Source organism: Patella vulgata, chromosome 4 (assembly GCF_932274485.2).
Source record: "Patella vulgata chromosome 4, xgPatVulg1.2, whole genome shotgun sequence".
NCBI classification, from domain to species: Eukaryota; Metazoa; Mollusca; class Gastropoda; family Patellidae; genus Patella; species Patella vulgata.
Window position 1 is genome coordinate 65,532,985 of NC_065882.2, and position 27,553 is coordinate 65,560,537.

At 36.5% G+C, this 27,553-nt stretch overlaps 3 protein-coding genes across 4 annotated transcripts; 2 read left to right on the forward strand and 1 right to left on the reverse strand.

Annotated features, from left to right (window-relative positions):
* The first annotated feature begins 221 nt into the window (after positions 1-221).
* On the forward strand, positions 222-5,191 carry LOC126817565 (fibromodulin). 2 transcript variants are annotated; one of them, XM_050544625.2, is made up of 3 exons: positions 222-315; positions 2,876-2,966; positions 3,751-5,191. In XM_050544625.2, the coding sequence occupies exon 3, from the start codon at positions 3,781-3,783 to the stop codon at positions 4,831-4,833; it is 1,053 nt and encodes a 350-aa protein (XP_050400582.1). In that variant the 5' UTR covers positions 222-315; positions 2,876-2,966; positions 3,751-3,780; the 3' UTR covers positions 4,834-5,191. The 2 variants fall into 2 exon arrangements, with proteins under 2 accessions (XP_050400582.1, XP_050400583.1); XM_050544626.2 differs by lacking the exon at positions 2,876-2,966 and having other exon boundaries at positions 252-315.
* A 1,435-nt stretch (positions 5,192-6,626) lies between these two features.
* Positions 6,627-14,158, reverse strand: LOC126817564 (uncharacterized). Its single transcript, XM_050544623.2, has 10 exons — positions 14,034-14,158; positions 13,737-13,878; positions 12,842-12,945; positions 11,856-12,003; positions 10,389-10,542; positions 9,808-9,932; positions 9,119-9,236; positions 8,330-8,449; positions 7,447-7,537; positions 6,627-6,748 (listed from the first exon to the last, which is right to left on the reverse strand). Exons 1-10 carry the CDS (start codon positions 14,092-14,094, stop codon positions 6,723-6,725), a joined length of 1,089 nt encoding a protein of 362 aa, XP_050400580.2. The 5' UTR covers positions 14,095-14,158; the 3' UTR covers positions 6,627-6,722.
* A 6,464-nt stretch (positions 14,159-20,622) lies between these two features.
* Positions 20,623-25,122, forward strand: LOC126818009 (multiple epidermal growth factor-like domains protein 10). The gene is made up of 4 exons (XM_050545182.2): positions 20,623-20,724; positions 22,993-24,351; positions 24,504-24,618; positions 24,855-25,122. Exons 1-4 carry the CDS (start codon positions 20,670-20,672, stop codon positions 25,072-25,074), a joined length of 1,749 nt encoding a protein of 582 aa, XP_050401139.2. The 5' UTR covers positions 20,623-20,669; the 3' UTR covers positions 25,075-25,122.
* Positions 25,123-27,553: the final 2,431 nt, after the last annotated feature.

Consider the following 27,553-nt stretch of genomic DNA (forward strand, 5'->3'; position numbering starts at 1 on the left):
TGAATGGCATAATTATGACATATGAATGATATATGGTATATGATACAATATGAATGATATGATTGACTATATCAATAAACGTCCGAAATGTCTCTGAAGTCTAAATACACGGCATCATATGAATAAACGTCTACATGTCTAAAGTCTAAGTATATGTCGTCATTAACGGAAGATCATTGAACCTTTGAATAGCTGCAGCGCGAGCTGTCTTAACAATGTGACCGCTGTGTATTACAGGAAGTGAGGGATGTGTCAAGTTAAACAATTACGTATTTAGAGGCAAATATATATTCAGTTATGTGTATCATAGGATTTGTAAGTATCAGTGTTTAGTTTAAAGTTAAGAATATTACTCAGAAAATGATATGGTAGCTCTCAAAGTCCATCTTCATTTCAGGTAAAGATCGGGCATAATATTTAAAGAAACACATGTAGAAACACTGTTTATAATGGAGCCACGGTGGCTCACACGTTGGCTTGCGAATCTGGAGGTCCCGTGTTCGATCCCTTATTTGACCAAGAAAGTTCATCGGGTTTTCCGGCGTGGTTCCCCCCTGGTGCAGGACAGAGGGCTGACACAGGACAAAGAATAGTCGGATAGGACGGAAAACCAAGGTCCCTTGTACACATTTGCGTACACGTAAAAGATCCCTTGGCAGTTGGAATTCGATATAAGAGTAGGCCGTAGCACCGCTATTTGCAATTTTGTATTTGTCACTTTTCACGTTATTTTTCCTGTAAAAGTGTTAGTTATTATTCGATTTTCAAATTTATTTCACAATTTGATGCCTAATGCCAATTTTGACAAGATCAAATGAATTTAGTATTTTCACTGTCACCGGAAATGACGTCATTTGAGCAAAAACTGTATTTTTAGTCTTAAAATCAGATATTTTATTCAAATGAGTCTTATTTGTAATGTTTTTAAAATTATGATATTTGATCCCTATCAAAAAATGGAATGAACCCATATGATCATACAGGTACCACAAAATGGTTCCAACTTGTACAGTTGTAGGGAAATAGGCGATTTTCTATAAGTCACTTTTCGGGGATCACGTGGCTAAGTGGGTAAGACGCTAGCTCGCTAGCCTGGAGGTCGGGTGTTCGATCCCTGCATTGGCCGAGAAAGTTCATCCAGATTTTCCGGCGTGGTTCTCCCTTGTCAGTGATGCAGGACGGAGGGGCTGACAAGGAAAGCTGTCTAGTCGTTCGGATGGGACGAAAAACCGAGGTCCCGTGTACACATTGGCGTGCACGTAAAAGATCCCTTGGCAGTTGGAATTCGATATAAGAGTAGGCCGTAGTGCCGCTGTCCGGGCAAAATTTCCCTCATAGCACACTGTATGGCGTATGCCCGTCTTCATTAGCCCAGGTTAGGAGCAGAACAGTAGGACGTTAAACTCCATTTCATTTCATTTCATTTCATGTAACTCACTTTTCAAGGTTTTTGGTCTATAAAAGTGTCAGTTATTATTCGATTTTCATAAAATTGTCACTATGTTATGCCTTAAGCCATTTATGATTTCATAGAACTAATTTAACATTTTCATTACCACCGGAAGTAATGTCATTTTGGCAAAAATGTTATTTTTAGCCTCCAAAAACAAATGAGTTATATTTATTATTTGTTTGAAATTATGATACTTGATTCCAATGGATATATAGGTTGGATCAATACGATCATATAGATATCAACAAAATGTTTCTAGCACCGTCCCTTGCCCTTTGTCGGGTTAACTTTTAAAGATTTTTCGCATTTTAATTTCAGTTAATTATTTATTGTCAGATGTTCATATGTTTCATGGTGCACATTCTCAACATTTTTGTTACGGATAAAAATTTTCTGTCAGCACCGGAAGTGACTAAATTTTTTAAGAATTTACAATATTGACCGGTGTTTTCGCAAGTAACTATTAATTTTTACAAATCTGATAAATGAAGAAGAATGCCTTTATGACAGGCGCAAAAAATGTCTAACTCAATTTTTTTTAAATTTGGGTTTTGTGTTGTATTTACCGATTCGTACGATTTTTTTTTCACGTTCTCGTCAGCTTACGTCACACCGCATGCCTCAGCCACTCCTTTTACGTTATCTACATCATTTTATTGTCTCACTTCTCTGTTTTCGGAGTCGATTCCCAAAATGCCATAAATGATCATGTTACATTCCTTGTTTATTCTCTCATTGATCTCTGTCATGACTGCTTTGACATTGTGTTCACTCGCATCGTTACCTGTGATTTGGTCATTATCTTTGTGCTCACCATCTATAACTTTTGTCACCTCACTCACTATAACCCTCACTTTGTCTTCATCGCACTTTTTCTTTGTCTCCTCCTCTAGGTATTTTATTCTGTTGTCAAACATCTTCATCCTGTCATTGCACCTTTCTTCAATATCTTTGTCAACAACAATGTTTCTCTCCACCTATACATGGTATGCAGAACCACATAATGCCACTACTATTCATCAGGCTGTACTCCTCTACTGACTTGTTCAGGCACTTTATACAGAAACGATCCCTACATCTTTGGCCTTCTAATAGTTTATCAGCTTGATCAACGGCGATTTTCGTGCACAATTTACACTTCCAGATTTCCTATTTTTCTTTGTTACACATAGATTTTGCTGGCGTTAGAGTTCGATTATGTTTTACCAGTAGGCCAACCTCTCTTTTTCTGTTTGTTTTCCGCGTCATTTTCGATTCCGCCATCTTTGATTAATTTGCTTGTTATACTTCTCTTGTGTTCTCCTGAGTCAAATAACTACATTAACTGTATTTTTATGACAGATTGTCGACTCAAGGAATCCAGAATTGTGGAAATTAGTATACGTTACTTATCTGTTTATGTTTTATTTGTTTGTTACTTAGATTATTTAAACAAATAAATTGCCAACAAGACAAGACATTCATAACCTGTGCCGTCACCGGAAGTTCAATTTTTGATGTAACGAAACTATAGGTAAGATTAGATAAATCAATGATAGTTCTCGGTATAATGGTTAAAATATAGATAATGAAAACAAAATATGATGAAAATCTCAGTCAAATTACTTCACTCTGAACCGAGCTATTAGCCATTGATTTTTAGGCTAGTCTTGGTTGTCATTACTGACGTTGGTATGATAACAAAATCTTGATTATCCATTTTTTAAGTTAAATTATCCATCACAAAATGTATTCAAATCCAGTAAATATCGCAGGCTAACGATGGCATCGAGTGTTGTTAATAGTCTGAATAAGTCAAGTAATGTCCAATTAATAATTTAGATAACATTTCAGGCCCCACGAAAGACCTGCAATAGGCAGATTTAGCTCTTGCATAATGCATGTTTAATGTAATATGAATGTTTGTAAAGTGATTCATATTCAGTTTTTGAAAAATTATTGTAATTTCTAATTCATTTTGTTCGGTGAAATACGTGAACAGTTCAAATTGAACGGCAGTCGTTTTCGCCTGCTTAGTCCATTCTACACTGTTTTTATTTTTATTTTGTCGTGTGCGAATCAGCCATTACTAATTACTTCCGCATTGTCTTGTAGGATGTGTTTTTATTTGTTGGTTTCAAATTGATACCTGAAACCATATTTTCAAAAGATAACAACATCAATATTGATTGAAATGGACAAATATTGAATTCAAATTCGTGTGGTTAATTTCTAATATTATGGAAAATACTGAGTTATAGATTTAACTCCTTTAAAACGAAATCAAAACATTTCCCGTGTATTTTCTTTTATTCAAGAAAACACTTCAATCGTGGTAATGGTTTGACATGATGAAGACCTTGCTCATCATCCTACTTGGCTGTATTACGTCAGTAAATGCAGACTGGGATGCCTGTTCATCAAGATTGTGCCAGTGTGACAGATATGTGGCAAAGTGCGACGACCTAAACCTGACATATATACCAACATTTCCACAAAGAATTCAAACAGTTTTGTTCAGAAATAACCACTTACCCCACATAAACGCGACCACGTTTACCAACTTAACTGGTCTTTACTTGTTGAATTTATATATTATATTTAATGGCATTAAGAAGATAGATAATGACTCTTTTACAAATCTCTCGCCACTAGAGGGATTAGACTTATCAGGGAATATATTCACGACAAGGTCACTTTTTGATTTTATCCATATTGTTAGCACGACAAAAGTTAAAAAGATAATTCTTCGTTACATTGGATTAACAAATATCCCAAACGATCTTTTCACCGGTTATAGAACTTTTCCTGTTAAAAAGCTCGATTTTTCTCGAAACCAAATACAGATTTTCAACTACTCTATTTTTAAACCTATTACACAATTACAGCTATTAGATGTACGAGAGAATCGGATAGCGAAGGTTATTTTAGATGTTGGTTTGAATCTGGAATATCTATCACTCAGTAACAACAACTTAAGGGATTTACCCGATTTATGCCGAGAGATGCGTTATTTTCCCAAATTAAATACCCTGCAACTCCAAAACAACAGTATTAACACTTTCATACCAGATAATCTGAATTGCATACGTCGCTTGATGCGCCTTGATCTGTCTTTGAATGGTTTGGATGCAATCAAAACTGGTGATTTCCACGCTTTCCAATCTTTGAATTTGTTATATGTTTCCAGTCAAAGAAACCCTAAGTCACCATTAGTTATTGAGGATCGAGCTTTCAATAATAGTAATCTTTTTGCCATCTATTTGCATAAAAATTTATTGTTATCGACACGTATTCACAAAAATGCCTTTCTGGGTTGCACCCATCTAAAAAAACTTGACATATCGGAGAATTTCTTTTCTGATAATTTAGAGAAATTAATTAGGCAATCTCTCCATTAACATCTCTAACACAATTACTTTTGTATAAAAGTGATCTGCATTCCATGCCAGATGTTATTGGAGAAAAACTTCATAAACTGATATATCTGGAAATGGGTGCCAACAAAATAAAGACGTGGTCACACAATTTCTTCATCAACAATAAACATTTAACCAATTTCACTTTAAACGACAACTCTATCGAAACAGTCACGCCTGGAATGTTTCCCGAAATGTTTCGAAACACTCTTCAATCTATTGATATTAGTGACAATCCATTTCTTTGCAATTGTGACTTAGTTTGGTTTGTGCAGTGGATGACATACGATAAGCAGAAGTTCCAGGGTTTCCCTGAAGGTTATAGATGTATTGATATTACTGAGAGAATCTGTTTAAAAAACACTGGCGCCTTCATCTCTGTAACAGGCGTAATCAGTGTTTTTGTTTCGGTCATTCTGTTAATATCCTTTGCATATAAATATAGATGGTATATTAAATATCATATTTACATATGGCGGTACAGACCCCGGCAGTTGATTAAAATCTCGGAAAAACATTTTGATTACGATGTCTTTGTTTCGTATTGTGTCGAAGATAGTGAATGGGTTTTGGGAAGCCTTTTACCGAACTTGGAAGAAGGAGAAAATATTAAACTTTGCATCCACGAAAGAGATTTTGAACCTGGAAAAATGATCATTGATAATATAGTACAACACATGGAAAACAGCCGTAAAGTTATAATTGTTTTGTCAAATGATTTTACACAAAGTGAATGGTGTCAATTTGAAATGACATTAGCTCAGAAACTTGTTCTGGGTATGACTATTGAGTCAATAATTGTGGTATTACTAGAAGAGATAGCGGCAGTAAATATGAGTAAATCATTACACGCTCTGTTGAAAACAACAACTTATATTACTTGGAATAACGACGTGGACGAAATGTTTTTCTGGGAAAGACTGAAGACATCAGTGATGAAAGAGTTGGAGTGATGTAGTCACTGTTTAATAGAAGTTATGTAAATTGTTGTTGAAATTAAATATTTAGAATCAATTTATCACCTTTTCTTACCCTGCTTTTATATAATAACATTCAAATGTAATAAACTTTATAGTTCTTAAAATACACCTCAATTTTTGAAAATTAGATTTAATGATCACTAATGTTATATTTTTCGTTTTATATTCCCAATTTAGAATTTCACAATTCATCTGGTAGGTTTTATCATTCAGAATTGGATGCGAAAACGCAAGTGTTTTAATCTCACAATGACATTGTCAGGCTGTTCTATGTACAAGCCCAAGGTCTTGCATTGTGACATCTTGTTTTTTTTATTGTGTAATGTCGGCAGTGGTGTTTAGATTTGTTCTGTAGTTGTCCAAAGAACAATTAAACTAACTGAATAGCCCGATGGATGTGGAAATACAGTATTTATGTAGATAGCTTGTCTTATGCACTTCGTTATGCACTACATAGGAGCCACGGTGGCTAGGTGGGTAAGGCGCTGGCTCTCTAGCCTGGAGGTCGGGTGTTCGATCCCTGCATTGGCCGAGAAAGTTCATCCCGATTTTCCGACGTGGTTTCCCCTTGTCAGTGATGCAGGACGGAGGGCCTGACAAGGACAGCTGTCTAGTCCTTCGGATGAGACGAAAAACCGAGGTCCCGTGTAAACATTGGAATGCACGTAAAAGATCCCTTGGCAGTTGGAATTCGATATAAGAGTAGGCGATAGTGCCGCTGCCTAGGCAAAATTTCCCTCATAGCACACTGTATGGCGTATGCCCGTCTTCATTAGCCCCCCATTTCATTTCATTTCTTATGCACTTCAGATTGTAGCTTCATTAAAACTTATGCTTTAAATATATTTTTATTTGATATCTTTACTATTATAAGTCTTTAACCGCTTCAATTTATCCAATAATCTGTGTCATAGAACCTGTAATAAACAAAGTATTGATAACGTAGTGAAATGCCTTGTTTGTCTATAGAGGGGTGTGGTAGCTTAATTACCGCGTAGCCCGAGAAGAATCGCGGGATTTTTCAAGCCCGAATTTCACTTGTCAGGGGTAGCCCATGAAGGGCTGACAAATAAAGTGTTATCTAGTCGTTCGGATGGGAAGAGAAAATGAGCCAATGAAGAGTAATCGGAATCGCAGCAAATTACCCTCTCCTCCTATACCTCCTCCTCCTTTACAGTGCCATATAGAAAGTAATAATCTACAAGGCTCAAAACGACGAGAGTATGGTGTTGACGAGATGTTAAACTTAATTCAGATCCTTGAGTTTTTCCCGATAATGGAATTATGTCCCTTTAAATGTATGTTCACAAAAGCTGATCTGTAGAGACAACACAACTTACACTAGTCGTATAAGATGACGCACACTAAATATAATTTAGTGGATATAATTTAGTATATGCATTGAAGGTATCCTAATCATGTGCAGTTATCTGAAAAACCCACTAATTCCTACACCCACCTCGAAAAAGAAGAAAGACAACAAGATAAGTAGCACATAGGGATCAGTGCCTAGTCTAAAACTTCTTCCATGAACAGTACATTCACAATGCTTTACACGAATTTGGTCATGTCGGTGAATGAATTGTGAAATTAAATATAATCTAGATATAATTACCTTTAAATAATCGTGGATATCGGCTAGGGGTGGGTGGTGTCCATAATGGCAGTTTAGCTTGACACACGCCATTAGGATGAGATCCAGCAATCTGAAATAAATACGTGTAGGCCTAATGAGAAAACGGGATTTAACGATTGTCTTTTTCTAACAGCAACATGGAAAAGGTGTGGGGAAATCGTTTTACTAGCAAAATGCCACAGATCGCTATGACAGGCTCCAGAGAGAAATTCTCGGTGACTGCAGACAATATATTTAGCGGATAGGTCACAATCTGCATTCGAAGGGTGAAAAGATCGTCACAGTAGGAGATACTCGATTGCCAGTAGAGAACGTTTCGAAATTACAAAACTGCAAATCGAGTGACAAGGAACGTCTCAGGAAAATTCTCAGTCACTGCAGGCACTACATTTAGCGGACAGGTCACAATCTGCATTCGAAGAGTGAAAAATTATTTACAGTAGGAGATACTCGATTGTCAGTAGAGAACGTTTCGAAATGACAAAACTACAATCGAGTGATAAGGAACTGAGTTCTGTCATAGTTCTATCAGTTCCTAAAACAGATGTGGTGTGAGCGGAGTCGTGACGTAATCAAAAGTTTCGGCTATAGTGATTGGTTTAGATACATGTAGTATCATATTCCGGTTGCGCATGCCCTGTCGTATCAACTTGATTGACGCTTTTCGAGAGATGAGATAATTCAGTTCCCGAAAGTTCAATCGAGTATCTCCATCCGCTCCCAAGCTATAGCATATGCATACCGACAGTCCGTTCAGTCAACACGACAGTAACTGTATTATAGTAAGCAAAGCAATAATCGTTCTATATATATATATCCCTACATCCTAAGAATGTCATCAAATGGAATATGTATATCTTACATGTATGGTGTGATGTAAATTATTATATCCAGCAGAATAAACAGGAACATTGTGATTGGCAAATAGAATATAGTAATCAGCTTTATCATGCAATATTTTATCTCCTATAGCAAGATAAACCTAAAATAGAAAACAAAGCCATGGTGTCCTTGTCATCTGGATGACACAAAAAGTCGAATTCCAACCATTTTCAAAAGGCGTGCATTTAAGAGTGCTCTTGTCAGTTGGAATTCGATGAATAGTAGGTATTGTACACGTGTCGCCAGGCAACAGGTAACCACATGTTAGTCTACAAAAGACTGAATTCAGACTACACACATACTCATAGACACGCAGTCTAATTAAAATACAGATCTATATTTCGCTTCGTTTCTTACACTTTCGATGGTCTCCACTACATGAAGATCGGACCGGTTGTAGTGGGAGGTCGAGTCACGGATCATACTAGCAGCCTTTGAGCCTATGGGTCAGACATTTGATACCCACAGTTCCGTGCACCGTACGCTAAGAACTCGTCGCAACAGGTCATTTCATTGGCTTATACCTCACATCACTTTGGTTTTTAAATAAATCTTTTTCCCAAAGAAATAAGAAGAAACCTTCTGCAGGTGTTCCCGTAGAACAGAAAATAAATCGAATTGGTATGGCATTATGCTACTAATTGATGAGTTATGATTAAGAGAAGCAATAAGGAGCAAGACAATTCGACGGGACTAGATTAATCCACCAAGAAACGACTTCATATCAATTTATACGAAAGGTAAAAAGTACATTTAAGAGTCACTTTACATCATAATTATCTTCGATCATCGCTGTTGGCATCGCGAATGATCCTGTCCATTCTATCGGTTCTCCTGGAATCCATGTTCTCACATTAATGGGCATTTGACCAGAATAAAAATGTCCACTGAAATCAAAGACAAAAACATTATTTATTATCATCAATTATTCCTTACTTGGTTGTAAAGTAATCAGGTTGGAATTCTTGTAGGGATAGGTGTTTATAGATCTGGACGTCATTTCTATTTGGTATATATATAGAAATATATAGATTAAAGTATATTAAGTACAGGTACTGCTTTGTTTGCGGTAGATGAATACATAAAAAAATACGCCCAGTTAAAGAATGTCGACCCCTAAATAGGCGTCTTCAGATATTATCTCTATTGAGTTCACTTGTGGATCAAGTAGGACACTAAAACTGGTTTAAAGGGAACGCCCCTTTTTTTCTATTGTTCGGAGAAAAAGTAATCCCCTGTCTGCAATTTTAACAAAACACATCCCCAACGCTATTCAATGGCTTTTGCAATGATTGATGGGCCATTTAGCTACTGTGGTACCCATTCAAGAGTTTACGGAAGAGCTTCCCCGAAAGAAAATCACTATGGGGCAAAATGTTTAAGAATATTATAGCGGGTAAAACAATATAGTTGTGGCTAGTTGTGGCACCAAGAATTAGGTTATTATTATTGTCTTACTGTTTTTGTGAACGAAGAAGCAAGTAGATATTCATAAGTTTTGCAGGAGCAGCGAATCCACTGTTCTTTATCGATATTTCATAACACAAAGAGTCCCCAGACTTTATAACGTTCGGTAGAATTACCTATAAAAATATACAACATGTAGAGAGACGAGAGAGAGAACGTCCACTCGGGACTATTATCTATTATACAGTTCAATTTAAATTCAATAATTCGCATGTGCGTAGGGGTTTTTGACAGTGGGGGGGGGGGGCGGAGGACCCGAGGAAAACCCATGAGGCTGGACAGACGACCCTTCTCCTTGCCACGTACAAGCGAGAAATAGAAACAAAAGCACTTGACTCAATGATTGATCTTACGACCTTACGCGCACCTGTTAAACCATCCCAATCATCGCTTCAGATGCTTAATTAGTGCACAAGCCTGGATATACTCACCTTTCAAGGATATCTGATACCACTTATCAAATGGTTGTCTTCGTATACACACATATACGAACAGCAAGAAAACATAAAACATAATTATTTACGCGCCATTCAGTTAACATGATTTTGTTGGACAAAATGTTAAAACAGTACCCTTTTCAATGAAAATCTATAGCCCAATCGTCGATGAATCTCTGTGTAACAGCCTTGATTTTTCCAAGAATCCAGAATATCCTTATAAAAAATTTGGTTTAAAAACGTCCAGTGAAACATGGCCATCTCATTTAAAGCTGAGGGACAGTCACTCCTGGAATAAAATCGTATAGGCGTTAAATGTTGGCATTTAAATCACTTGCGCAGTTTTAATATTGGACGAAAACCGCCTTGATGGGCGCGAAGCACTTTACCGTCGTTGAATTGTTTAAAGGTACCTTTAATAATGCTCATGTGGAGAAACGCCGATGTAAACCTTTAAGCACGAATTTGTTTTTGTACGATTTACAACCGCAGACCTTCCAAGGGTAGTATCAAATTGAATAATATTACAAATCATAAAAACACAACAACATTGATGGACAATCTTACAGGAGCCTGGTGATGGTCATTTGGGGTTGAGTACGGGAGAGACATTGTGGGGCAAAAATACACTTCGATTCCGGTGCAAACATCACTCTTACATTTGACTTCTAGTTGACATGTCCGCCCATGTTGGGGTAAAAAAAAACTGAACTGGCCATAAAGTAATAAAATATAACCGTATGTTATCTTGACGACGCGTCATCTCGGTTTCCATGTGTAAAACTAAAATATGTTAATATAATATGAACTACAAAGAAATGTATATGAAATGAAATGAAATGAAATGTAGTTTTATGGCACGTCAGCTCCAACCGGGCTATATTGCGCCAAACATATAGTGAATATTACGAGACAGGCTAAATTATATCACAGAAAAACGTTATATGCATAAATAAAAACAATATCACAGTTAATACAATTAAAAATAAAATCTAACTTTTATGCATATAAATATTAAATACAAAAATGATATGATATAAATATATACAATTAAAATTTATGATAAAATCCTGTCTCTTTTAAAAAGTCTAACGCTTTACCATATAAACCCGGTTGGGTAAACATCTGATGTAATGACTGACAACGGTAAAATTCGATCTAATATCCTTGAAATGCTTGCACTCAATCAAAATGTGCTTAACTGTCAAAGGAACATGACAGTGTTCACATTCTGGTTGAGGCTCTCGCTTTAGAATGAAAATATGAGTTAAAAAGTATGACCAATGCGAGAGCGACACAAAACAACTTCATCCCTCCTGTTGGTTCTATAGGAGCTTGGCCAATCTCCTAAGAGAGGCTTAATGTGATGAAGTTTGTTTGTGTCTGCAAGATCCCAAGACCGTTGCCAGCGGTCATATATAAAAAAGTTAATGGACGATTTAAAATCGGTGAAAGGTAAAAGAAATTGTGACATGGGAAGATCTACAGAGAAATGTATATGAAAAAACACAAAGAAATATATATGAAAACAACAAAGAACTATAAAAACAAATTAGACTCAATCATGTGGATTATTCCATAGTCGGGAGATTCAAAGTATACCTTTTGTGATTATCGCTCCTCCATATACAGGTTTCACCACCGACAATACAATATCGAGTGTCATTTTGCATGTAGGGATATTCAAAGGTTTTATTTTGGTAGGTACCTACGTCATTATCAGATGCCAAGAAGCAATCGTTATGGTGAGCTAAAAATACAAAGATAAAATCATAAACGTATTTGACAGCTGATTGTACAAATGTTAATTTATGTATTTCTGATATTTTTATAGCCCCATATAACCTCGTATGTCACCAGAGTAACAAGGATTGTAATACATGAAGGGTTTAACAAGATATTTTTTTCAACTTCGTGACAATCTTTCAAATTTATTATCTTTATACAAACTACCTTCTTGTTTATACATTTGTCCGTGAGAACATATCTTTAAGGTTGTCGTTAGGATTGTACTAATTAATGTTCAGGAAAACGGGATTCCATGCAAATAAAATAAAATGGGGTCTTGTGACACTTCTTGATAGTTGTACAAGATGTTCTCGCTTGTCTCTATAGGAAGCCCACATGATTTCTCTCTGCACTCTCTGAATGATGTCGGTATCTCAGCCTCTCAGTCGAGGAGGTTGTGGGAACGTTCTTCTGAGAATACTAAATGATGTCTAAAGCAAATTTTATGATGCTGTTTAATTTATATCACACGTTTAGGTATGTAGGCAATAAGGGCGGGGAAATTACCATTTTTGGGTAAGTGTTTAATTTGAGCACCCGTTTACATCAACATTGTATATGTAATTGGACTAATCTACAAGGCTAATGAAGACGGGAATACGCCATTCAGTGCGCTATGAGGGAAATTCTACCGGGATAGAATCTGTACTCTTATTTTGAATTCCAACTGTCAACGGTTCTTTTACGTGCACGCCAGTGTGTCACGGTACCTCGGATTTTCGTTGCATCCAAACAACATGGGGGAAAGCAGGAGTTTAATGGCCTGCATAGTGGAGATGTTTGACTTACTATAGACCTACCTGTTCTGGCCTTGTTGTTACGTTTAACAAAGTCGACGTATGTTGTTGGAGTTGCGTCATTCCACATATCAACTTTCATCTTGGGATATCGTAACTGAACTTCACTATAAGTAAATAGAATATCATTCTATAATTCTTTTTTTTATAAACAATATTTAATTGTCTTTGATATTGTCTTGGGGAATGCGCCTGGACTATTTTAGCCACTATCCAGTATTTACATGAAAAATTGATTTATATACATACAGAACATACATATATATTATACACAAAGAACATTATATACATACAGACACAGAAACATAACTTATATATAAAACTAACTATTTTAAACAAAAACAAAATCAAATATTTAAAAATAATACAGTTGATAGAATCGTTAATTATTGTTAATTTCATTTTTTATGCAAAGGAAAAGCCAAACATTTGTCATATGAACAAATGTTAGCTCTGTGAACGTCTTAAACGAGAAGTGGTGTCCCAGGAGGGGTTACCATACCCTGCCACGGGTGGGACATCTGTCACTATTAAACCTAACTGGTGAGGTGGTTTGGACTCCCAATATTTGAAACTGCTGCGTAATAAATTATCTATTAGTCTGTGCACGGGCACTCAGATTCAGAGATTAGGTAATCCACTGTTGGCAAGAGATATCAGAGCAAATAAATAGGCATTTGAGGACATAAGACATGTAGTGATAATGTTTTAGAAAAAAGAAGACATGTAGTGATAATATGGTCTTAGTTTCAGAAGAAACAAGTCATATACTGATAATATGGCCTTAGTTTTAGAAGAAACATTACATGCAGTGACAATATGACCCTGTCTTAGTTTCAATAGAAACCTATAATTCTGTGCACTTTGGTGGCTAACTCTTCGAGCGGGATCAACTTACATAGATTTAGGTACAGCATCCAACAAAGCTGTGAATACGTCTTTTCTGTCCTGCCATAGATTCTCTGGATAACCATATTTAGGATATTTGTGGTAATCGGTTGTCAACGGGTCACCAAAATGTGTCGTGTAATACCATTCACCTAAAATATTTATCGCAGAAAAACATGTTCAACTCCACAGTAACTTTCAAGAAAATTATCTCTGATTGCATTCTGTTTTTGGTTACAAATTCTATGATATCGAGTTCAAACGTCTTCGATATAATCCATGGGTAAAAAAATATTTTAATACTTACCCCAGGTACCAATAAACCCGGCTTGGACGGAGGTCAGTACACCCTCATGCTTATGGAACATGGGTTTCAATTGTTTGATATGTTCAAGTATCCAGTATTTATTAGCGTCACCATATGGTGCTTTTAGTGCCTTCAAATATAAAATAATCATACACACAACAAGTAATGTATTTGCCGATCATGGAAATATACAGTTCTCCAATACAATTAAAATACGTAATGTTTTCATTAAATTTGTTACTGAGGGAAATGAAATTAAATGGTGGTTTAACGTCCTACTGTTCTGCTCCGACTGGGCTATTGAAAGACGGCCATACGCCATACAGTGTGCTATGATGGAAATTTTGCGGGGGCAGCGGCACTATGGTCTACTCTTATAGCGAATTCCAACTGCCAAGGGATATTTTACGTGCACGCCAATGTATACATGGGACACCACCGACAAGAGGAGACAACGTCGGAAAATCCCGGTGAACTTTCTCGGCCAATGCAGGGATCGAACACGCGACCTCTAGGCTCGCGTGCCAAGGTCTGACCCACTAAGCTATCGCCGCTCCTGTTATTGCGGGAGATAACTTTTTGCAGGCTTTGACGTTTATTGCAGTTAGGTTTAAAAACGTCCCGACGTCTCCTTTTATATGGTATATTAAATTAAAATTTGAGTCCATGAACTAGTACCAGCCACGAGAAGGGTAACAAACACATCTATAACATCTATATCGGGTTTAAAAAATCAGATTTAGCATTCTATAATTATTGAAGCGCGGGAACGAACGAAGATGCCTAAAGAAATTTGTAAATATATGCCAGATAGACCACCGCCTTTAATGTAGCCAAGTGACTAAGAAACGAGAAATACGTACACGCTGCCGTGGCAACAAGGATCGCAAATGATGAACTTACCCTAGTAAATGTGTAACAAAATCTAATTGTAGCCGTGAAACCAGCAGCTTGTATATTCTTCAGGTTATCATCCACATTTCTTAGAAACTGATCAGAGATATGTGATGTTACAAATTTATCTAGCACAAAATATTTCCACACCATGTTAACACCATTTTGCTTTCGTATTTCGTCCAAATAACTGACCTTAAAAAATGTGAGAAAATAATACACATCCTGTGACATTAATTTAGGGCTTGGGCTAACCCTTTCATTCTTGGTTTTCAATTTCATTCAATGCCTTTGTTTAGATATGATATGACAAGAATGGAGTTTAACGCCTCGAAAATGCTGGCGGGGTGGGGGGATTTTTGCCCGGACCGTGGCGTATCTTCCTACGTTTCTGAAAATTCCAATTTTTAAAGGATCTTTTCTGTGCACCGCGGTATGGGGTTAGAAATGACCGATTGCTACTGATTGCACATTTCAACTATAGTTACAGTTTTTATATTAAAGTAAACTGTGCTCTGGGGTGAGAACTTAGGTTAAGAAAATTCACAGTATTTAGGCGGTAATCTATTTACATAGGAAGTCTGATATCATTATCATGAACCCCACTGACAAATACCGAAGTCTACCTGAAACGGGGAGAAAATTATTATGCATATCATATACTTACGCTTAAGGTTGTAGGTTTAGATGAAAAAGATTGATCATGGTACACAAAACCACGTCCAGGATTCTCAATATGTTCATCGCTTTCTATGTATGTCTTCTTGACATAACTAGAGAAGTATAGTTGATATAAAATTAATTACATATATGGCTGATGATCAATCCTATATTATATAAAGTTTATTATACGTATAGTTAAGCTAAAGGAATTGCAATGAACTACTTACTTCCTCGTGTTCATGAAGATGGGAATATTCCCCATGCACTGTGCTAAGAGAAACATTTTGCCCGGATAGCGGTGTTTCTACCTACTCTTATATCGAATTCCAACTGTCAGGGGATCTTTTACGTTCACACCAACATGCACAAGGGACCTCGACTTTTTTGGTCATTTTTGCCAGGTGCTCCGTCCTGCACCACTGACAAAAGGAACTTTCTCTGTCAACACGGGGGTCGAAGTAAGGACACCCTAGATACTGAGCCACTGCGGCCTACTAAAATAAAAGAGATGTCTCAGATATATTTTAGTGAATAAAACTACTTTGGATTGTTTTTACTTCCTGTTTAATAAAATCATTTAACCTAATTTCTTGCCAAGCTATGTGATAATTCTCCAAAGAAATACAAAAGGTCCGTTATGTTTTGATTTGCGACAGATGACGATATTTAAAATAATTAGAAATGAATTGGGTTTAACGTCCTACTGTTCTGCTCCAACCGGGATAATGAAGACGGACATACGTCATGCAGTGTGCCGTGAGGAAATGGTGCATACACGGGACTATCGATCTCTGAGCCGAGATGACCAGACCAAATTGAAATTGTGCGATGGCCAGACCTCTCCAATTTTGGTCAAAATTAAAATTGCGCGATGACACCCTGTCTTCGTTGAAAATTTTAGGCTTAAAGATAAAACAAGCGTTGAGATAAAACCGTGTTTTGTTTTCCACAGTCGACATAGTGACCCAAAAGTTAAACTAAAACAAGCCAACAGCGAGCCCTCACCTTAATCTCAAATAGATGATACTTATTAACCATTTGCAAATTTATCATTCTATAAAGTATCGAGAAATCAAATAACTTATCAGTCTGCTTAACCGGGGCAAAAACTGTTCAACGATCACTGTCGTAATGAAACTATACACCAGCATGCAAAGCGCCCACTCAAATAACCGAAAAATGGACTTGAATGTTTAAACTTGCACAATGATAGAGGTAAATCCGGTTTGTCATGCCCTCTTTCGGCACGTACATTAAAATTTGATTTAAAGCTGATGCCCTGAAATAAGATATTTTGTATTGCCAGGGCTGCGATGATTAGGAATATTTTTTTATCATTGACAACTTACCCTGTGGGCGGCACAGAACGTATTCTAGGGCATACTGCACAACCAGTACTATCCCCTGTAAATCAAACAATAATAATTAATTGCATTCTAATAGTCAGTGCCGGGGTACCGCACTACTGGCAAACAAAACGGAAAAGACAAACCCGTGGACAAGATACCAACGACCCAGACATTACAAGCAATAAACAACAAAATATCAAAAGAAGTGAATGGATCCGCGAGGGCAGTGGTATGCGTCCATTACGCTGCATAGGCCCCGGACTTGTAATTATACAGACTTTACTCAAAATGAAAAACAAAACCAAAACAATAATTTACAAGAAAGACGTAATACTGCCATTAATTATCATAAAGCCAATTAGCTTATTGTTGTTTACCTTTATGTACGAGATACAAAATTACTGATGCGAGGAAATGCCACTGCATTATCATCTTCCAAGTATATATAACAACTGTTCTGGAACTGCACGTCGTGCGCTTCTATAGATAGCTTGATTCGTACGTACACCTGTTCTATCACAGGTTTCATTTCATTATAGGTCGATTGATAAGAATTTTATCTAACCCAGAGCACCGAGTGCCATATTTAGATTTGAAGGACAAAACCTGCCGAATCCTGCATCACGTCAAACATGTGATTCAATTTGTTATGGTTTTAAATTATTATGCTGTTTACCTTATTATCTCCGTCACTCAATATCGCCCTCCCCTCCAGGGACAAGCAGGAAATAGTCCATAATATATTTCTGCCCCAACTAATGAAGATGGAACCATTCTATTGGACGCCCACAACACACAATATCCGGTCACCATTGAGCATGTTTACAAGTATTTGTATTTGTAAACCCACAGCTGTCGCAAATAAAAATAAAACGAACCATTTGCATTTCGTCGACATTTATCACACAGCTTAATACGTAACTAGGATGAAATATTACGGAAGTTGATATTGTGAGATAATGAAAAATGGAATCACTTTAACGAAAACTGTCGGATTCTTTTTCTTATTTTTATACGCCCACATTTTCATGTGGACGTACTAGGCCGTCGCCCCTGTCCGTCCACAATTTGTTTGTGGACACTCTACAGGTCACAATTCTTATCCGATTTTGACGAAACTTGAAATATAGGTTTATCTCCAAAAGATCTCGACTGCTTTCGATATTGGCATGTATCGGATCGAAACTTCGTGGATTATGGCCCCTGTTTGTACGAAAAATCACGTTTTTAGCTTGTGGACCCTATAGAGGTCACAATTTTTATCCGATTTTGTTGAAACTTGAAATGTAAGTTTATAACCCAAAGATCTCGGTCCCTTTCGATATTCGCGCATATAGGACCGTAACTTCCTGAATTATGGCCCCTGATTGTACGAAAAATCGCGTTTTTAGCTTGTGGACCCTATAGAGGTCGTAATTTTTATCCGATTTACAAAAACCGTATTATTATATCACCGTTACACCCTAAGGACGACTGAGTTCGAATTTCGTGAAAATCGGCCGAAAATTGAGAGACAAAATGGCTGCCGTTCGTTCTCAAATAGCGTAAAAATATGGTAAAGCAAGGTTTTGGACCCTATAGAGGTCACAATTTTTATACGATTTTGTTGAAACTTGAAATGTAGGTTTATAACACAAAAGTCTCAGTTCCTTTCGATATTTGCGCATATCGAATTGTAATTTCCTGAATTATGGCCCTTGATTGAAGGAAAAATCACTTTCTTGTTAGTTTGTTCTCTATCCATCTCTCGAAAATGTTGGCGTATCCTGCCTGGCAGCCGCTTGTTTGAAATACATGTAGGTAGATATGCGGGGAGGGTGTGGAGGGATTCGCTATCTGTTGAAGTCTTTGAAGATCTTAAATGTCTACTCATAGTTTATACAGAAGAGATAATAAACTATAATAACCCAACATGACATATAATGTCATTGTCAAGGATAGTAAATACGACTTCATTGATAGTATTATCAAATTTTATCATCTTTCAGGGTGTTGTGATTTTTAAAACCTGATCAAATAATTATCATTACTTCGCAACAAGTTATCCATGTTTTATTTTCAGGTAAAGTTGTCTATGTCATATTGGGTGTTGTTATTAATATTACCTTCATCAACTTGGATCACTTTCATAATTACATTATTTTAATTACGTTAGGTTCCCTTCAAGGTAATTATAAGGGTGTCTCTTGTTGGTCACCATTAACCAAGTATTGTTGTTTACATGTATACATATTGTCTTGTTATATTTTATATTTTATCATTTCTTGATAATGACTAGAGAAGCCTAGTCGAAACGTCGCTCAGTAATAAGCAGTAATTGTATTCCATAGAATTGTGACCTGTATATGCCGACAGTACTAATTTTGTGAAAATCATAATATAACACGTACATATTTTTATGGCGATTTTTAGTGTAAACTTTCAATTTAGTTAATTACTAACGACTTTATTTTCCAAACTGATTACGAATTGTGAACGGAGGAGCGGGGGTGACTATATATAACACTAATATATTCGTTCAATTGGCGTAAGCGTTTTACATATATTCATTGAAAATTTTAATGAACAACGTCGCTGTGAGACAAAAAATTCTAATACAGTTTATGGTAATGTAATGGGGTTTAACGTCCACTTTTATGCATAGACTGGCCGAATGAGCCTCCGCGAATCCCTAGTTTATTGTTGATAAGGAAGAAAATGTACTTGGCTAAAACCAGGACTCTTCGTTCTTACTGTGTATAAAAATGAACAGTTAATATCTGCAGTGACTTTGTGGTATGAAATTCATGTTGAGTTGTCAATAAATATGGACAATTATCGACGGACTTAACTATTATTCAAGGTCTTCCATAAGGCAATGTGAAGTTAACTCCTGTTTCATGATGCATGTATGTATATTACAAATTGTTCACGTTAGTATATCTGTACATTTATCCCGTCTTCATTTGCCCAGTTTGGAGCAGAACAGTAGGACGTTAAACCCTATTTCATTTCATTTTTGTGTAAATTTCAATTTTGTGACAAGCATATTTATCAAAAGTTCTCCAAATAGTGTCATTTTAAAATCATTACCTGATATTATTTTTACTTTCAAATAGATATCATGAAGCAAACATATAATTATATTTAAAGAGGTAAAATGTCAACTTGATTTTGAGAGGCCAAAGCCACTGTGTATAATGTAGTTAAGGTACAATAGTACAATAACAGTTTGTTAGCTATATAAATTGTTAAATAAAAAGTGGTATTAGATAAGCATGCACTGACTTTTATGTCTTTCAGTATCTAGTCTAAAATCATGTGCTAGTAACACTACAAAACAAAAAATAAATACCTGTCAATTTTTGATACTTGGCGAGTCCTGGCCCGAAGATTCCTGACACCAAAGAAATTTAAAAAAAATTATATGACGATATCACTGAGTATTTACTTGTTGAAAACATAACGATACAAGCAAGTTATTTAAATATTAATTGATTATTTCAGTTAGTTCTATCACTCCTCTTTCTCATATATGTTTTACCAAGTATTCGTAAACACTGATAGTTATTTCTTTGGCCTTGCTATAATATACCTTTACTTTAACGTCGCCAATGTCGCCTTACTGACATGTTCTCATACAATAGGCTTTACACATGTATATAATATGTATGTATATAATATCTTCCTGGTTGTAATGTAAAGCTTAAAAGTTTTATACAGAATTATTCAAGCGAATGTAGCTGGCAAGATGGCGGTATTGCTTAGCCTATGTGTTTTTATATTTCAAGTGTTCCAGACTGAAGGTAAATTTCGATTTTAAGAACTTGATTTTTCAGTATGTAGAACTTATTTTCTATATTTATTTGTATGGAAAACCCGATGCTTCTACTAGACCCGAGACCCCGAGATGCTTTTCGTAAACTGTATTAGGTTTATCCTTTAAACATACATTATGCAAGAGCTAAATCTGTCTATTGCAGGTCTTTCTATAGGCCTGAATTGTTATCTAAATTATTAATTAGACATTAATTAACTGATCCAGACCATAATCAACACTAGATGGCATCGATAGCCTGCGATCTTTAGTGGATTATGAGCCGATTTACTGCAGAACTTTCCTTCATGATTTAACGATTAAATGGATAATCGAGAATATGCTGTTTATCGTACTGACTTTAGTAATGATGACCGAGGCTAGGCGGAAATTTCAATCGCTTAGTTCATGGTTCATAGTAGATCAATTTGAATGGAATTTTCAGCAAATTGCCTTTACATTATCTAGATTTTAACTATTATAGTTATCGTTATCGAATCTCCCATAATGTATCTTTAATGATCATGATCTTTGAATAACCTTTAAAAATCTTTACGTACAACATTTGTTTATAAGATAGGTTATCTAATGTATTTTTCGACTATTAAACATATAATTTATAGAGAGTTCAAACGTCAACTTCAGGTATAGATCACTTTGTCACAAATCGCGACCCTCAGATAATCTAGAGACATTGAATAAATATCTTAATAGGCCAAAAGAAAGACATGCAATAGGAACATTTAACTTTTAAATAATGCATCTTTAATGGTAAAGTTGTATAGCGATAGGAATCATCGGCTAAGGTAGAGGGCCTCCTGGTAGTTACGCACAAGTAAATTTTTCTCTATATATGTTCATGGAAATAAACCTATAATATCCAAAGTGTATCCCGTTTCCTGTGAATATAAGTTGCCGTTCCACAACTGCTAATAGACCTCACTATGTAATACTTTTCTCATGGCGAATTCAGTAAACCTCAGCGAGCTTACAATTTCATTTTCAAAAATTACGACCGCGTCTCATGAGTGAATTTGATTAATGAAGTTTATTATATTACAGTTACATTAGCTTATGTTGCATTTTCGGAAATACATAGTTTTCTTGAAGAAAATATATTTAACATATAAGTTTGTAGAGTAGAAGACTTGTTTTATTTGTAATATATTCCCCCCCCCCCCCCAAAAAAAAAAAACAACCCCGCAAGCCTCGTAGTTCGGTATCTGGTATTTCATATCTGCCAGAGTTAATATGATTTCAGTAGTAAATTAGGTTGAATGTGACTTGATGGTAAATTTTATCTCTTTGTCTTCAGACTCGACTTCAGCCGCGTTAAACGAAATGAAATGAAATAGGGTTTAACATCCTACTATTCTGCCCCGACTGGGCTAATGCATACGGGCATACGCCATACAGTGTGCTATGATGGACAGTTTACCAGGACAGGGCACTACGACCTACTTTTATATCGAATTCCAAATGCCAAGGGAAGTTTTACGTGCCCGGGGATTACGTGGCTAAGTGGGTAAGACGCTGGCTCGCTAGCCTGGAGGTCGGGTGTTCGATCCCTGCATTGGCCGAGAAAGTTCATCCAGATTTTCCGGCGTGGTTTCCCCTTGTCAGTGATGCAGGACGGAGGACCTGACAAGGACAGCTGTCTAGTCCTTCGGATGAGACGAAAAACCGAGGTCCCGTGTATATATTGGAATGCACGTAAAAGATCCCCTGGCAGTTGGAATTCGATATAAGAGTAGGCGATAGTGCCGCTGCCCGGGCAAAATTTCCCTCATAGCACACTGTATAGCGTATGTACGTCTTCATTGGCCCAGTATAGGAGCAGAACAGTAGGACGTTAAACCCCATTTCATTTCATTTCGTTTTACGTGCCTGTCAGTGTGTACATGGGACCTCTTTTTCGTCCCTTCCAAATGACTATTCGTTGTTCCTTGTCAGGCCCTCACCCCTGTACCAGTGACAAGGAGGAACCATGCCGAAGATAAATTAACTTTCTCGGCTAACGCAGGAATCGAACACGAGAACAACAGGTTAACGAGCTAACGTCCTACTCAGAGAGCCACCGTGGCTTCGCGTGAATAAACACCCATCATGGCACCCATCATTGTTGACTAGTGTATTCTCTTTCTAAACGCATAGAACTAAGTCAATGTCAAACACTAAGGATGATTCTGTCTATATCTTTATTTTTATTACTTACAGGAATTAAATATTATCAACAAAAATATTATTATTGTTTCAGGTGTTTGTCCAGACCAGTATTATGGTGTAGCCTGTGAGAATCAGTGTGACGTCAGCTGTAAAGACAGATTATGTAATTCAACATCTGGTATTTGTAATGGATGTATTGATGGTAGATATGGTACCAACTGTGAATTAACATGTATAGTTACAAACTGTACCGGTAACTGTGATAGGATTACAGGAGACTGTGATACATGTCATCTAAAATGGTACGGTACAAACTGTGAAACATCATGTTCTACATGTATGACGTCATGTATTAAATCAGATGGTATTTGTAATGGTGGATGTATTGATGGTTATTGGGGTAATTCGTGTCAACAACAATGTTCTAATAACTGTAACAATGGGGGATGTAGACAGGTAGATGGTAATTGTAATAATGGTTGTAAAGTAGGATGGTATAGAGGTACATGTGATACATCATGTACAGTTGATCAATGTATAGGTGGTTGTAACAGGAATACAGGACAGTGTTCTGGATGTACACAGGGTTACTATGGTTCAAACTGTCAAACCAGATGTTCTAGTAACTGTACTGTAGGATGTAATAAGCCAACAGGTAGATGTATAGAATGTAAATCGGGAATATTTGGTGATGATTGTAATAAACCATGTCCTGTTAACTGTCTTGATACTTGTACCAGGGACGAAGGTAAATGTTATAGTTGTAAACCTAATACAGTTGGTCTATATTGTAATTCTTCATGTGGTACTAAATGTCTACCAATTACAGATTTGACTCAAGAAACATGCGACAGAAATGGTAAATGTACTGAATGTATTGTGGGAAGATATGGTGATGGGTGTGATTTGAATTGTAGTACAACATGTGATGGTAACTGTAGTAGGAGTAATGGTAGCTGTACTGAATGTATTGTAGGAAGACATGGTGATAGATGTGATAAGAACTGTAGTACAGCATGTGATGGTAGATGTAGTAGGAGTAATGGTAGATGTACTGAATGTATTGTAGGAAGATATGGTGATGGGTGTGATTTGAATTGTAGTACAACATGTGATGGTAGATGTAGTAGGAGTAATGGTAGATGTAGTTTATGTATTAACGGATACAATGGCGACACCTGTGATAAAGAGTGTAATGATAAGTGTACTGTTTGTAATCAAGATGATATCAACAACTGTTCTCAATGTAAAGATGGAAGATGGGGAACATCATGTAATAAACAGTGTAGTTCTAACTGTAATGGACAGTGTGATAAATTTGATGGATCATGTTCTGTTTGTAAACTAGGATGGTATGGTACTTACTGTAACATTAAATGTTCTGGTAATTGTACTGATGGTTGTAACAGAATATCAGGAATATGTACAGAGAGTAAAATAAGATTTGTATGTAAGTATTGTAATATGTCTTTTCTGTTATTGTGTATAATAAGGTTGACATCAATGTAAATTTATATTACAATCTGTCATCAAGCTGTCAACAGAGATTTTATATCTTATAGATTTTACTAATGTCATTGTATTTCTGTTGTTTGATTTAAGATAAAAATAAAGATGAAGAAGTGAGTCCAGTTGTAGGTGGTGTTATTGGTGCTATATTTGGTATAGTAATTACAGTGGCAGTTGGTGTTACAGTATATTGTTATTTAAGTAAAAGGTAAGCCAAAGGGAAAGAGTGAATAATATATTAAAAGTTTTGATATGTTTATACTATACTATTATTAAGTGGTGAACTGGTACCTCCCCTCCATTAAGTGCCAATTCAGTATAGCAAATACACGGATTGCCTTTAGACATACACATGAACATCATTGATAATGTTAACACTCAAATAAATCAACAGGCTTTAACTTTAAAATTTAAAGGTTTATATATTTTGTTATTTATTTACAGGAAGCAGTCATCTAAATCTAAACCAACCAGTGAAACACGTGGTTATAGATATAATAATCACCCTACTATAAATACAGCAACAACAGGAGGAGATAACTCTACATCTGATCATAGTACTTATGATACCCTACAACAAGTTTCAACTGAACAAGATGAAGCAGTAAATCAATATCAAACATTAAACCCAGATCCTGCATATGTTAATCTTGGTTTACAATAAAACAATTGTGTGCAGGTTGACCAGAATCCTAATATGGTTGTATAAAATATATATGGAATGTAATGATCATAGACAGATTTTAGTTTAAATCTTTGATTCCTTGTGATGAGTGGTATCTGTCTGAACTATGTAGAATGAACTGTTGTTAAAGAAAGATAAGTAGTGGCGAATATAGTATATGTCTTTTTGTAAAACACTGAACACTAAATATGGTTATTACCAACATCAATGATTAAAATACATAATATTCATGATGTCAGAGTGCTCATGGGGAGAAGGCATGGGTGGGGATGAGTGGTGGCGGGTTTGAAGGAAGTATACTCAGATATTAAGTTTTAAGTTATAGGTACTTCAAGTTTATGTTTCTCAAAACTCCAGTGGTCAACCTCATAAAAATTTTGGCGCAAAGTCATGGACACTTTTTGCTCTGTCTGTATTGAAAAGCGTTCCGCCCAACCAAAATTTGAGAAGAGTTCGAGTCGGACAAACAGTACAAAATTCACATTGAAGTCAAAAGGGAAAATAATGATGGTCTGCATCCAGTTACAGCGCCTTTTTTTTTTTTTACCCATCACATTCTGCAATCTGTTTCACAGAGGATTACGAAAGTCTTCTAATATCTCTGTAAAAGATGACTACCTTCAACACGTGTCTTTTCATCACGCGGCGTCAATCATTGACTCAATGGCGCGTGCATTGTTTACATAAAACCTTAATGGTTCGTGCGGAATGGAGCCTTTTACTCATTTTAATACCCATTTACACTATATAGGAAATAATTTTTACTACAAATACGTCAAACGTCATTATTTATTTTTCTAATACATAAAAAAATGTTTTAGAATTTAATTTGTCGGAGGAAAAAAGTTAATATTTGTGGCTCATTAAGTCGCATCGATGTCATCCTTATCAGCGATTGTCGCGGCCTAGCGAATATTCACTGCTGATCAGTGTGCACATTCTGTTGTTCCTTGGTATCATAGGCGTACGGGCTCGATGACAGTTAGGTGGGTAAAAACCGAAATGGCAATGCCCGAAAAAAATTCGGGTTACAGACGGTGGCGTTGGTCTTCTGCGAGAGCAGAGGAGCTGAGCTTACCGTGTAGGGACCCCAGGAGAATATGAAGACCGCAAACCCGTTTTTCTACTATTATAGCCGGTGAATACAGCAACTTCAAAGTGGTCTAATTCTGCCCAAATTGCAGTAAAGTTGGCTGACTCGAATTCTAATCATCCAACAACCAATCAATCGTTTATAGTCCATAGAGACGGGACCGTTGGGAGAAAATTTTCCTGCTATTCCAGCCCGTGAATAGGGCAACTTCAATATAGCCCCAGATACTTTTTTTCTGCTATTCTAGTCTGTGAGTTAAGCAACTCCAAAGTTGTCCAATGGTTTTGTAACCGAAATCCACTCTATGTCGACCTGAATTCCAACCATCCAATCAGATGTTAAAGCTGCATGCACAAAGTAGAGTGGTTCCAGACAAAATGTTTCTTTCCATAGTCAATTCAGTACAAATTCGTTATATTCAAGTAAGATAAAAGTCATATTAATGTTTTATTAGCCCCCCCCCCCCGCCCACCCAGGCTCGTACGCCTATGCTTGGTATTCAATAGCCATGTTGTATTTCTTGTACCAATTTTGACTCAACTTTTACATTTTCTGATTTCAAAGGTGTGATTTTCCACCAGGACAATGCGCCAGTGCACAAATCAGCTGTTGCCATGTGTCAGCAATCCATGACTGTGGTTTTCAGCTTCTTCAGCATCCACCCTACTCTCCTGATTTAGCTCTCTCAGACTTCTATCTGTTACCTGTTATTCTGGGATTCTGCGGGTGTTCTCATGATGGATTACCTCCAAAAGGGTCTAACAATTAACAGTAGATACTATGCAGCACTTAAAGGCAGTTGAGGCAAGAAATTAAGACCAAAAGACGAGGAAAGCTGACCAAAGGTGTGATTTTCCACCAGGACAATGCGCCAGTGCACAAATCAGCTGTTGCCATGTCAGCAATCCATGACTGTGGTTTTCAACTTCTTCAGCATCCACCCTACTCTCCTGATTTAGCTCTCTGACTTCTATCTGTTACCTGCTCTGAAGAAATGTCTTTCCGGTAGGCATTTCCCGTCTGACGATGGCGTCATTGCCGCTATGGATGATTTTTTTACACACCCAAGACAAAGACTTCTACAGAACTGGAATAAAGGCTCTGCAACACCGATGTCAGAAGTGTATTACATTGAAAGGGGACTATGTTGATTTGGTTTGAATTTCTTGTTTCTTTCTGTGTTAGACCCATTACTTATCAATCACACCTCGTACGTAACTCTTTTAAGTAATCTTTGATAATAAAGAAGATGACGGCAACTTAGTACAGTACAAATTCGTTATATTCAAGTAAGTTAAAGTCATATTAATGTTTTATTAGATTTCAAGCACTTTATCTTGCAAATTAGGTGAAATAATAATATTT